Source organism: Rhea americana, unplaced genomic scaffold, assembly GCF_003343005.1.
Source record: "Rhea americana isolate MKP2758 unplaced genomic scaffold, rheAme1 scaffold_195, whole genome shotgun sequence".
Taxonomy (NCBI): Eukaryota; Metazoa; Chordata; class Aves; order Rheiformes; family Rheidae; genus Rhea; species Rhea americana.
Window position 1 is genome coordinate 1,207,573 of NW_028186094.1, and position 14,269 is coordinate 1,221,841.

Below are 14,269 nucleotides of genomic sequence, written 5' to 3' on the forward strand. Positions count from 1 at the left end.
GTGTAGGGAGTGAGAGGCCGGCGCGGTAACGTCGGCGACCGCCCGCGCTGTCCGAGGCCCCAGCGCGCGGGCCGGGGCGCGGCCTGACGCGGCAGAGCCGCTCGGCACCGGCCGCCCCTCGCGCCCGCCGGAGTAAACCGCCCCGAGGCGAGGGGAAGGGGGGGCGCACGACGTCTTGCAGGGCTGCCTCGGGCTCGAGGCGCTTCCTGCAGCCGTCCCCGGGGCGCAGCGGCGGGAGCGGGCCGCCGCGAGGGGGGGGTCTGCCCCGGCCTCCGCGCTGCCCTGTCGGCCGGGGGGAGGGAGGGCGCCAGCCGCGACCGCGCCGCCGCCCCTTCCCCCACCCGCCGCTCGCTGTGGCGGAGCCGCGCGGGGCACTCTGGGATTGCTTCCCGCTCCGGTCCTCCAGTTTCCCAGGCTGCCCTCGGCGCGCCTGAATGGGGCAGATGCAAGATGGCGGCGAATGCGAACTCGGCCGGAGGCGGCGGCGGCCTCTCGCTCTTCGAGTGTCCGAGCTGGTGAGCGGGCGAGTTTAGGCCGCCGCCCTCGCCCCTGGCTTCGCTGCGGGCCTTGAGCGAGCTGGCGGCAGCTGCGGCGGAGCGCTGCTGCCCGCCGGGCCGGGCCGGGCTGGGCCGGGCCGGGCCGGGTCGGGTCGGGGGAGTGGCACTGGGCCCGCTGGCGGCCGCTCATGTGAGGGGAATCTGGGGCCGGGCAGAGCTGCGGGGGCGAGGCCTCCTGTCTGGGCCTGGGCTCCCTCAGCTCAGAGCGGCAGTGGCTGTCTGCCCCCCCAACCCGCCCCTTCCCCGGGGTGCTGGGCCCTGTCAGGGGGCTCCGAGAGGCGCGGCCCTGCGGATGCGCCCTTCGTCAGCAAGTACCAGCGGCTTATTTGGGTTTAATGCCGAAATGTGGAGTTGGCTGAAGCTCAGAGYGCTTTCAGGAGATGCTGTGTGGGTTTTTTTTTAAGGGCTTAAGCAAAATATATGATGTAGGACAAGTTAAATTTCCTATTCTTGCTATCTATCCAGTGCAAGAACTGTATCAGCTTAAAATTAGCCTGGATTTATATTGTATTGCATAGGAAGTGTGGGCAAAATGATGTGTTGGGGAAGCAGTGTTAGAAACACAAGTGTGGTTGGTTTTACATGCATAGAAAAGTGCAGGTTGGAAGGGGACCTCTGGAGATCATCTGGTCCAACCTTTTGTTGAGAGCAGCACTCTACACTGGSTTATCTAGGACCCTGATTTGTTTGCTTTGAATTTCTGGGTAGGTGGCTAGATAGGTATTTGCTATACCATCTTCTTTTGGTGATGTGGGACCAATTATTCAGGTGACATGTACTTTAAATTACATGGAAAATGACATAATGCTAGAACTGAAAAGTCAAGAATTTTCATATTTGTGTGAGCTGGTACCAGCTAATTAATCCTTGCATGTATATGTGCGTGATTGCAGTCTTTATTTGCATAGTCATCTGTTTTTTTACTATGGATCCTGTACTTTTCTTCAGTGCTTAGTGAATGGATGCTTAGTGAATATGCTTTTTAATTTTCACTTATTTTTGTAAGTCCTTGCTTTAATCAGTAAATACCATTTACATCTCTTGTRGAAAAGAATTGCTCATGTATTTTACCATGTTATCTGTGCTAAGCATATTCAATAACTAATGTCTATATGAGATAAGATGGTGCTCTGTAKAATGATGATGTGATCGAGGGAGTAAGCCTAATAGCGACACAGTGCCTGTACATTCTGGTTGTTCAACCTGAAATTTGACATATCTGCTTAATTTTTTTTATTATATTTYTGTAGCACAGTGTTCACAGCTTGCATTATATTCAGTAGTAAGCACTAGAGACTTCTGCCTCTGGAAGCCTTAGATTGAATAGCTGAAAAAGTATAGCTTGTGAAATGTTTAGTTTCACTCAATTGCATGCTATTGCAGAAGAATTCCTAAATAAATACCATCTGGAGAGGAGAATAACAGCCATAACMGTGAGGACCCCTTTAGCTATGTACTATCTGGCTTCTGCTGCAAATGCTATAGGGTCTTACAGACCACTTCCTTCACTGTGCTAGCGTGATTTGGTTTTGTAGCACAAATCCATTGTGCTGAATGATAGAAAAATGAGGTAGAAGGGGAGTCAGGGATGTGATTAAAGTCTGAGTTCTCACACCCATCAGTAAGGGAACCATGTTCGAGTGCCATGGCCCATCTTCATTGTGACATTTCCAAGCTTTTTTGGAGATGAGCTTTTTGCAACCTGAATATTCTTTTAATAAAACTTGCTAAAATACTCTTTGGGTAAAACATAGTATATGGATTCTTGCCATATACTTGCCAAAAAACTGTTTATTTTCCACTAAACCTCTATTGGACATGTACAAATTGTAATATTTTAGTTACTTACTGAGTTTGTAAGTTTGTAATACACTKAGTGTATTTTTACAGGTGTAATAAAATACATACCTGATAGTTTGGTCTTAGTCAGATTGTCATGAATAGATGTGGTAAATTATCTCAGTGAAAAGTTCTTTTTTTTTTTGGGGGGGGGAAGTGTAATTTTTTACTTAATATTTATTTTAAAWCAGATAAGCTGTTTTGTAAACCTAAAAAACTAATATGCAATAGGGAGCCAARGTGGATAGCTTCCAGTAATAGTGTTTGTATTCTACTAAAAGTATAAGCAACTGAAAATGGAATGTGTTAGGCAGTTATGGCTGGTGGTGTTGCACTGTCTCATCCAGTAGGAGGGAAGAACCCTCCTAACAGGTTGAATTTATTTACTTCTGATCTTGATTTTTGTAGTCTGCCGAAAAGTAAAATACTGTATCTTTTGTAAAAACTTCATGTTAAGTCCACTGGCACCTACTGAATTACAAATTCTTCTTCACAATTTTAAATCCTTTATTCCTGTTGGAGCTAACCAAAGGAGACACAATTTTGATGCCAAATAAATTAAGGGCTTTCATAGCAGATTCACGTGCAGAGTTGTTCTATGCATGAGCTGCAGTTACGRTCCTCCAGAGTGAAAACTGTTTGCGGTAGCAGGCTTTGGATCAGTAGTTTTGTTATTTAAATATATCTTCCAGTATCTTTTAAGGCCTTCATGCAATTGATGTTCACATATGATATATTAAATGTAATCTACTGTTTGTGTGTTTTACTCAAGGCTTCCTACTTCTGGTTTGCTAGCTATAGCAACTGGTAAATGAATAGCTGGCTTCAGCAAGGTTTTAAGAAATTGAATGGCAAACAATGAATCTGCTTTAGTATTCAAAGGTCATGGCAGAGGGTGAGTCTGTTCCTGGAGCAGAGAGAGAGAGAGAGAGAAGGCAGAATTTTCAAAGTCATTTTGACAGCTGCCATAMTTAGTTCTTCAGGTTTTGTTTATTCCAAGGACTTTCTGAATTCTCCCATCTTTGGCACTGAGATGTTGATGATCAATGTTAGCAGTGTTATTTGGAAGGATGGGAGTCATGCTAGTAAATATCATTAGCATGTGGTTTGAAATAAAATTCCTCTTTTTGGTGTCAGCGGGTGGAGATGTGCTGCTGGCAAACAACAGTCAAATAGATAAAGCATCAGTGTAGATGCAGTCTGCATGGATCCTCAATGTCTTGTAGGTGCAATGAGAAACTACATGTTTTTCTGTGTAGGTAATGGTGCAGATCTTAGCAGAGATAGTTTTGGGTGACCAAAAGCCATTGAGCTGCAATGTCTTCATGGTCAGTAGCAGCTTCTTCTACAGTGAATCCTTTTCAAGCTTGTTAGCCTCTATTAAAGTCAAAATTAGAGTGTTTACTGATTTTTTTTTTCTACTTCTGTTGGAGCTGCACTTTTGGCTGCAAACACCACCACGAGTAACATAGCTTTAAAATATTAATCAGAAGTAGCTATTTTTTCCTTTAAATTGTTGACTGTGCTTTGAGGTCTGCCTCCATTACTGTATCTGTTCTTTCCTAACATGGGTGTGTTTTAGTACCCAGTTTCCAGGAAAGCCTTCTCTACTGAAATTCAAGGTTTTCATTGACTTTAAGTTCTGTCTTTGATTTAGTTTTCATGCTAGTGTAGTCGACTACTTTGTAGTCTATAARATAATTATTCTCTCTTCTTTCATTTCCAGCAGTTAAAGTGGCTCAAGACAGTTGACAAATAATGAATTCTCTCTCATCTAAATTTATACTTGCTTTATGCATGTACTGTAATTCCTATATATGTGTCAGCAGGGTCACGGAACATTCACTTAACTGGAATAAAGATATTGATCGTACTTTTTTGATTAAAATTTAGACATTCTATGAGATTAGTAGAAGTCTTTATATAACAAATATCTTTACCTTTGTTAAATCTTTAGCATACCTCCTGGGGTGGTTTTTAACGAGTAGCARCAATTTACAGGAGATGCAAATGATCTTGGCAGGTGCTTTTGASATGAATAACGTGTTTGAAGAAACACTGTCCCTCTTTCCTTTTGTCCTGTTTTAATCTGCCTTTATTCTTTGCAACCTCTCTTTACTGTCTGTCTTGACACCTAAATGGTTCGGTTGTCAAGCTTGTAGTGGAATGTACATAAATGAACTTAAAACAGTATGTTTTAAAGGAAACAGTGGTTCATCTTCAGTTTCTCTGAGTAGAGATCAGGCCACTCCTGACAACGATTTACATTAATTTCTGGAGATGATGAGTTTTACAGTTCTGGAAATTGCACCTTGTCCTTGAAGTTGGGCAAGAAGGTRTATACAGTAGTCACATAGGCCAAGATTTTTGGAAGTTGTTAAATTTAGGCATCTGAGCCCATGTTTAGAAACCTAAATAATTGGCCTAATTTTAAAGTAACATAATAGAATTATACTTGTCCTCTCTATGTCATTAATAGCTAARACTTGAAATTTCTCTTTAAACCACATAGGGCTTAATTCAATGAGGCTGCTGAATTTGAACTGGATGTAACTGTTTTAACTCTACCAGCACATAGGCACTGAAAATGAAAGACACATCAACATCAGCAGTGCTGCAGAGATGCTTTCAACAAAATTTCAGTTCCGTTATTACTTCTTAGTTAGCATCCAATCCCAGAGCATTAAAGGCTTTRTCCTCTTTCTTTGAACTGTTTTATTTTTCCTTGTTGAATGTGCTTCYTTGAAGAGCTCAGCTGGGAGGGGGAGCGTCTTCATCTGCCTGTATCTGCTGTTTTCTTTTTCTCTATAGTTTTGCGGTAAAGTGTTTACCATCACCAGCAGAAATAATCTATACAGATTCCCCCCTAGAATGGTTGCCATGTAATACACAGAAAAGTGAACCAGCCTGTAGGGCGCAAGGTGGAAAAATTGAAGAAATACTTTTTTTTTTTTTTTTTTTTTTTTTAAAAAAAAAGTCTCCAATGCAGGAGGAAAAGATTTCTTGTAGGTGTTTACAAGCTAATACTTCAAAACCCCAGCCTGGAGGTTGCTTTTTTTCAGCAATGTCCCTCTTAATTATTTTGTTGCTAATCATTCTAAGTAGCTGGTGCCATTTATAAGGCCAACAAATTCGTATGCTTTGCTACTGTAAGAAAACCTGCGATTTGCTCTGTTCTGCTGCTAGACTGCATTTTGAGGAAATTAATTGCTGAAGATGGGGAAGTAGATCCAGTAGATCTGTCAAAGGGTGACTTTGTCAGATAAACATGGTTTCTTTGAGAACGAGCTTTTTTGAACACACAGGAAACTTATCATTTTATGAGGACATGTTGGGCTCATATCAGCAATGTAAGTGTTAAAGGAATTGGCCTCCAGGAGAGAATTGCAGCTAGACAGAGGAATTGCCTGAAGAAAGGTGTTCTTAAGGGTTAGTCTCTGGATTGATCACTTTAATGTGGGKTTTTTTTGCTGATAACCTTGATAAAAACGGCCACAACGCTTGTTAGTAACATAAGTTAAGTGTGGTCAACATAAAAGAAAAAAATGTTAGGGTATTTTCCAGTTCTTTTGGTATACTTTGAAGACTGAAGCAATCAAAACAAGATGAAATGTAGAAACGTAAGATGGAAAATGGGGGCGAATAACAGGAACTTACTCTAAAAGCTAGAAACTCRCTATTTGGAAATGAAAGGAAGAAAACTCAAGTACATAGTTAATCAAAGAATGACCATCAGCAACTAGTAAGATAAAACTGTTCAAAAATAAATAAAAAGACTGATATTCTACCTGATGTGTAATAAGTTAATCTTTCTGAGGTGGGGAAATGTTATTGCTGTTGTAAAGACACTAAGGAAAATGTATAATCTGTGTTACCTGTATTTAAGAAGGCTCAATTCAAACTGAGCCCAATGCAGTGGGCAAACACATTGATGGGGGAGAGAGATCTGACTTTGAGGGAGGCTAGAACTTTAGTTGTCTAGTGTAACAGAAATACTGGCTTTCGCTAAATATTTTTAAGGAGGGATAGTATGAAGAAAGGATTTTTTTTTTTTTATGACAGACAAGAAAAACAAACAGTTTAGGGTGGAAACCAAGGATAAGAATCAGAATACAGAATAAAACGGCTTTGGAACAGCTTCCCCGTGGGCATAATGGAGGCAAAAAACCTAAGAGGTGTTCACTTAAATGTGGTTAGAGCAATATGACTTGAAATAGCAGTGACTGGTGTTGTTGATTGTGGAGGCCCTGTCTTACTGTGGTTTCTACAGGGAAATTTAACTTTATGATTATTTCTATGTTTTCAGGGTAAGAATAAGTAATCTTACCAGTTAATTACTGCGTTAGCCCTTGCTGTTTGGTGTTCACTTTCCTATTTAATTCGGTGAGACTTTAATTCAGTTTTTGGTGTCGTAAAGTCCTCAGTTTTCTCCACTGGAATGTTCTTGGTCCTACTTTCAAGAATTAAATTTTGTTTRCAGTTTTCTGATTTCACTGTGTTCTACAGAGACTTAATTCACAAATAAAAAAAAAAGAGTTTTGCACATTGAACCGGTAAGATCTAGTTTTATATTAATTTATACATTGTAATAACAAAGTGTGCATAGTGCCAAGGTGAAGTTGAACAAATACTTTTAATACAAATGGAATAYTTTTTTCAGCTGAAGCAGCTACCACACTTCTCATAAGAAATCATCTATAAAATATTTCTAATGCRTATTGTAATTTCCTATATTCAGGAAGGGTATGTGATCATCTAGTTTGGATCACAAGTTTTTTTAGTTGTTTCTTACAACTGCAAGTTTGGAGAGTATGATTTTAATGTTTTGAAGGGTGGGAGAARACACAAATGCCTCCCTTCAAACTTTGAGCTTTAATTTTGTCATTCCTGTTTGTGTTACCGAATTTATTATCAAATCACCTGAACAGATCCCAGTGTTAACTTGGTCTCAGACTGTGATGTGTATGGTGTGCTTTAAGAAAGGTGTATTTCTGATTTCCATCACTGATTTGTAAGATCAACAGCAAATTCTTGTTTGGCCTGCTTCTTGTTTTGAGAAGAATTTTTATTTATTTCCATTTCTTTCTACAGAAGAGAGCCTAAGAACTGCTGTGCTRATTGAAGCCAACAGCCCGTTTGTTTCTGTATCCTATCTTGATAGAGGCCAATAACTTGTACGGAAGACTTGAAGGGAAGGCGTTTTTCCCTTGACTACRCTCTAGGCTTTCAGTTGTCAGAAGTTAAAGGGGTTTTGTGAGCTGAAGGTTGTGTCTAGGTTGTCATGTTTAACGGTTAACACTAGAGCTAGCCTCAACAAATTTTCTAACTCCTGTGCTTTTGATAGAGTTTAATTCTACAACATCCTGCAAYAGTGTGCTCCACAAATTATGCAAATATAGGAAAAAGTACACTCCTTGTTTTCAAATCCAAGACCTCTTCATTTTGAGGTTTCAAGATATAATTAATACAGTGATTTTGTTGCATTCATTAAGGGGACTAAGAGAGTGAATACTTGCCTACTATTTTCCCCCTAAAGCTCCTGAATAGAAAGATGGGCTTTTTTCCTTGTCCAAAACCATCCGTGCTGCTTTCTCTTAATTTGTGCCCTCCACTATAAGATGAGGAACTAGTCATACAGCATTGAAGATGTGAATACATATTGTTTGTACAATAGCATAAAAATTTCTTCCTTATGGTGTCTTTGCTTTGTCAACTGGTGCTCTGGATCTTTCCTGAGTRACAGTAATGAACTTGGAGCTCCTTGTGTTTGTGTGGTCCAGGTGGTCTTTCTCTTTTGCATTACATGGAGCTTGAGAGAACTGATTTTTACAGATTCTTCTCTCAAGCTGTATTTCAGTATTGTGATACTCTTCTGCAGCTCTGTCGTCTTGATTTGACTGTCCTTCATAATTGTTGATATCAATGATTTTTCTCATTTGTTCATTCACTCTCTTTTTCCAGGTTACTTATGGGTCTGTTAAACAGCATGGAACCCTTGCCAGACCCTGCTCTTTCCTAATTTTTAAGCATTTACATGAYTTGGTGGATTAGTGTTTTGTTTTCTCCATTGCACTTTAGTTTCCTTAATACTACTTGATAATTTTGTCAAAAGCTTTTTTAAAATGCCAGTTTGCTGTACTGATACCCTTGCGTATATCTTCTTGGTTGTCTCCAGTAATTCTGTTAGACTGTAAGATATTACTTCTTCAAAAACCATGTTAATCCTTTCTCTTAGGTATTATTTTTAAGTATTACCTCAATAAAAGAGATAGAACAGCCATATAACAAATGGTGAGCTTAGGTTCCTCTGCAGTCTGCAAGAGGAACAACTGAGAATGTTGGATGTCTGTAGCTTGACTACTAATAACAGGCAGATTCATAGTCAACAAAAGGTGATAGTACTTTAATTATATGTAGTTAATCTGTGAAATTATCTTTGTAAGATTTTGTGAATGCCATAAGTTTACGTCGGTTCGTAGAGCCATTACATAAGCAGCTGTTTAAGGAGAGAGTAAATCTATGGCTCAAAAAGTCCTTGAATTTGTAACTGTTGGTAACTGGGAGAGTATGCTTGTATTAGGTACCCAGTATTAGTTACTGGAGGATGTTTTCATTTTGCAAAAGGTTTCTAATTTTGGRTTTGTCACTCTGATCTGCCCAGGACAATTCCCCAAGGATGTGAAGCATAAGTAAAGTCCTTTTAAAGCTCTTCATACAGAAAGAGCTCTTCTCTTACATATATAGTGCTGTCAGTTTACAAGAAAGGTGAAAAATGCCATTGAGTGCACCATCCTGAACACTGGATTAGGTGACTCTGCTTTGGTCTGACTATTATTCTGTTCTTATCTGTCTGCTGGTTGTACTTATTATAGTTCCTACTGATTTCCTGGGACACAACTTGAATTTACTGTCTGTATTTTCCACATCACACTTGGAATATACTTTAAAATTAGTGTCACAGTTGACACCTTTATTCTTTTGACAGTGAGAGTAGTTTAATAGATTGCAAAACTGTTATGTGTAGGAAGTTGTTTAATACTTGAGATACTTTAGATCACTTGGGTAAATACCATCTGGGTTTTGCAGTTTGTTACTTCTGTCTATCAGCTTGTCCTAAAGTCTCTCTAACTGAACCTTCTTCTTGAGTTCCTTGTRCTCATTCTCACTGAAGGAAAACTCTAGTGTAGGATTGTTCTCTCAGCTCTTCCTTGATCAGAGAATTCATTTAATGATGTTGATATGGCCATATTCTTTACCAATGAGCCCCATTAAATTTCTGGAAGACTTCTCTTCCAAGTAAGCCCTTGGAGATCCAGTAAACAATCTAAGCATGTTTTCAAATGGAAACATATTTTTGTCTCTGTTAMACTTAGTGAACCAATGAAGCATTTGCAGTTAGTCCTTTTGCAGGCCTGATTTGAAGGTCACTTGCAGAATGCTGAGATGTAGATAATAGAAGTTGTTAAAGCAGTGGAACTGCGATATATGATTTGAAAGGTATGGAACAGCATCTTGTCTCCTTCAAAAGCAAGCACTCTGCATGGATCCACTTGAAGGGATCCAAGTTCTGAGGTAAGGTCCATTATCTCAGCAGTGCTACACCAGGTTGTCCATATATATTCTAGAGAGAGGAGTCTGTTGATTTCAGGTAACTTCTCCATCTCTCAGAATCGCGTAGGAAAATTAGTTTAATGGATGTTTTAGTGTGCTGTCACTAGGAGGGAGAGGACTTTTTGTTATGCTGGAAATAAGGGGAAAATACTCTTTAACAGCAGATCTAACAGACTCTGCTAGTGGATTTTTGCAAGAGAATGCCTTACAGTATTTTGCCTCCTTGATGCACATGATTAGAGATCTGATAGAGCAGAGCATATGAGGGCTGTTAACATTTCTGATATTTGGCAGCTCTGCAGTTGATCACAGGACTGGACACAACTGGAGAATTCTACTACCTTTTCTTTAAGAGTTTTATAAAATCCTAAATTTAGCAGCTTTAGCAGTAACACTGATTTAGTGTGTTCCAAAGGAATGTTTTATTATTATTACTTTATTTTATTTTATTTTTATTTATTTTGGGGGGGAGGGAATCCTACCAGGGGTGGTTTCCGTGAGTTTGTTTTGGCAGTATACTAAGCAATATTGCAACCTTACTGTGTTTAGTGTTTTGTAGGCATAGATTGGTGGGGGAAATTACTGTCTACAGAAGACTTTCAGTAAAGAAGAAGTCAGAGAATGGATAGATTTTTCAAGCACTTTGTTATCAGAGAGTGCTATCTTATGTTAGTGTTGGGGGGGGGTTGTGTTCAAAATTGAACTGAAGGTAAAAGCAGAGTGAAAACAGCAGCACAAGTGAAATGATGAGTAAAGGGGGAAAGGAAAGATCAGAGATTATATATGGTAAAAATTACCATCAGACAAGATTGTGTGTATTGGAGGAGGACACAGTTGGGCTATAACGCTCAGAAGGTTTTTCCCTGACTCAGCTGATGAAGGTATTGCTCAGGGGTTTTAAGGAGATGCTAATCATTAAGTATGCAGGAAACTATCACTGAAAAGAAAAGCAGAAGCCAGACTGAGTAGCTAGACCTGCTTGTGAAGTTAATTTGTGAAGGGTTGGAGAGGTTAAGAAAAGAAAGGGGGTGAGTCCAAAAAAAAAAAAAAAAAAAAAAAAGGAGCTTTTGTTTGATCAAAGTAAGGCATGTTCTGAAAACTGTCAAAAGAAGTGTTGCAGAGTTACTAGAACTTGGTAACTTGCATGGAATAGAGGAAAGCAAGTTTGCCAGTGCTCAAGAGCAGAAAGGAAAATACTGAAGAGCGAGTGCATGGGTGAGACTTGCCTTTAGTGAAAAAYGAGAGCGCTGGGATCTGAAAGAAGCACAGGAAGAAATAGCAATATTTAGGTACAGCCTGGCTTAGTAGGCCTAGACAAATACTTGAGATGAAGCAGTCTGCTGCTTGTATGAGTGACAGGAACAATCAGGCCTTATAGAGTTTACTCAGCTGTGCTGTGCAACTTCATTGCAAACATTTTAGTTTTCCCCCATGCCACCACAATCCCATTCCTTGGAAGCAGTCACCATTTCAGTAATTGGCATGGAGCCTTGCTCTTTCTGCTTTTGTTGCTACTGTTCCTTGGTCAGAAAGAATAAGAATTGGTATTGGCTGTATTCATCTTATTTGACAGAATGGTATTATCCACAGTCTTAGAGAAGGGCTAAGAAAAACTGTGAACATCTAATTAGTAAATTCAAGAAGGGCCAGGGAGAGATCAGAGCAGGCTAGTATTAAGGAAGTTAGAGCAAGTACAATACTTGAGAAAGAAATGAAGTGTAGGGAGAGGAGAGCTGTATTCTTGTATGAAGTTTTCTGGGAGAGTAAGTATATAACAACCAATTGACTTAGGGAAAGGGAAGAAATGTCCAAGTTGAAGGCATATCCCAGAAGCGTGAACATCTATATTTAACCCTCGTGAACAGCTTCAATTATAAGTGATCTTTCCTTCCTCCCCAGCCCTGCTGAGAATGTCACTGCCCATAGTGGCTGTTCTCTGTGCAGTAAGCAAAGCCATAAATGAGGATATGAACCCTTCTGCAGTAATTCTTCAGAAGGACAACAGGAGAGCTGAGAAATGGGTCACWGCCATTGCCTAGAAAGCTAGTCCAGCCACAGAGACAAGCAGCAGTGTAATTCTCTGTGAAGGAGTACTAGAGAGACGGATTCTAGAGGTCAGAATAGAAAAACATCATTTGCTCCCAACAAGTTGAGATCCGATGTAGTGATGGGCAGTGTGTTCATACCACAGTAATGTCCTAGTTTTGAACATTGTGAATGCCATATATGTTTGATAATTCTCATGAGTTCTACTGCATATTAGGGTTGTTTTTTCTGTAAGTTGCCTAGTCTCGTTTGCCTCTGTTCTTTTTCCCCAAGTGGGAATAACACTATCCTCCTGACTAAGCTACTTCAGCAGAGTGTGYGTAGAGATGGAGCTACAGGGCTAGAGGAACTGAACTGCTGTGTGCTTGAGAATTTGGCCAAGGAGAATTTGGTAGCATAGTGGTCCCTTTGCTATCTAATGCTGCAGTGTTAGATCCCAGCCTATTCCATTTTCTACTTGCTGGGGGATTCCTGGCTTTGCTGCATGTCCTACTGGGAGCTGCTATGTTCATTTTGTAAATGAGCTRTCTTTCCCTGGAGAAATACCTCATGTTGTGTCAGCTTAACTCTCATTTTAAAAATGTATGTTTTATGTGCATTCAGAATGAATTGGCAGGAAGAAGGTAGCAATTATGAGGGTTTCATATTTTCCCCAAAGCAAATCTGCTTACATTTGTATTGATTTGGTGTGTTATAGCTCCAGTGCTAATTTTTTTTTTTTTGAATAATTTGATACTATATTTTCCTTTGTTTATTTTCCAGGGCAGGAAAGCCTCCACCTGGCTTACATCTGGATGTAGTCAAAGGAGACAAACTCATTGAGGTATGAAAGTGTATCTTTTATGTGTTCAGTGYATCATATACGTAGGCAGCAGTGGTAAGAAGCTTTTTAGTCATTGCATTTACCATATTCATCCAGAAGCGTTTCACTTCTCCCTGGTGTTAATTATTTCCGAATGAGTTGGTTTTACTCTGAAACTTCTGGATAAAGTAAAGCAGTTTTCCTTTGGCTGTGCTCTAAGTCTGTCTTGAAGAAATACAAAAATGTGGTGCTCAGCTTACAAACAGTGAAGGGACCTTTCACTTCCCAAATACTAAACGTGTCCTGCTGTGCATGCATGTACATGTGTGCATGCACACATGCACAGCTGGTATGTTGGTATGTTTGTAAGGGAAAACTGATACTTTGCAGAGTCTTRTTTCTTCCAGATTTCAATTTATGATCAAGGTTGGGGGGCTTCTTGCCTTTTTGTGTGTGTGTGTGTGTGTTTTGGTTGTTTGCTACAAGATGCTCATATAGGAGATGACCAGAAGACACCTTGTTTTAGGAACTTCAGGGGAAGAAACCCATTAAAAAAAAAAAAAAAAAAGTGGGAAATAAATCCCTGATACAGAAGAGCAAGAGTAAAAACTCTGTTGTATTACGTGCTTTAGATCTCTTCAATTTTAATTTTATTTTACAATAAGGTCAACTAAGCATCCCGTAGTTTACAAGATTCTCACCTTGTCCTACTGCGCAAAATATAGCATGGTTTTCATCCTGTATTCTGGATCTGCAGTGAGTGTTGTGATTAATACAGGTACGATGAATTATTTTTATTATGACAGAGGAGTCATAGAATAGAAATATAGAATGAGGAAATATTCTRTATTTCTTACTTTGTCTTGCATCACTGATAACTAGAAGTCTTACTATGTTATTGTTGTACTGATCAATGTTCAGATTTTTTGAAAGGATATTTTCAACCAAAAGTAATAAGTTAAAAAGAAAAAGCCTCTGACATTGTTGCTAAAGACCCAAGCCAGTAACCATATTTTAGCCACAGAGAGATTGCTTCTACTTCTAACTTGCAATTAGACTAAAATAGAGAAATGCTTCTGGAGAGCAAAAGTTTACAAAATTGGAGGTGAACCAAGTTCTTTGAACAGAAACTTGGAGAATTAAAAACTCAATGGTAGATCAGGAGAGACTGAGGGAATTGAAAGCCTTTGTTTCCTATTTTGTATTGTGTGCTACCACAGGAGCATCAGATAGTATTAAGAGCTCCTTCTGGTGCCTAGCAGGAGAGAGATTTGCTCTTTAAAATTTGGTTAACGCACCTTGAATCTCATAAGTAGGTATCTCACAAATAAACTATATTCTTCCTAGGTCAGAAAGCAGTCAAATGAAGCTTTTTTTTTTTTTTGCAAATACATAGAAGGACTTTGACATAAAG

The 14,269-nt window shown here is 39.7% G+C and overlaps 1 protein-coding gene across 1 annotated transcript in view; it reads left to right on the forward strand.

The window, feature by feature from the left end:
* The first annotated feature begins 388 nt into the window (after positions 1-388).
* PPP1R8 (protein phosphatase 1 regulatory subunit 8) overlaps positions 389-14,269 on the forward strand; it is a 23,457-nt gene continuing 9,576 nt past the window's right edge. The window contains exons 1-2 of the mRNA XM_085302970.1: positions 389-515; positions 12,816-12,876. Coding sequence (XP_085159096.1) covers positions 451-515; positions 12,816-12,876 — 126 coding nt within the window. The 5' untranslated portion in view covers positions 389-450. The remainder of the gene's footprint in view (positions 516-12,815; positions 12,877-14,269) is intronic.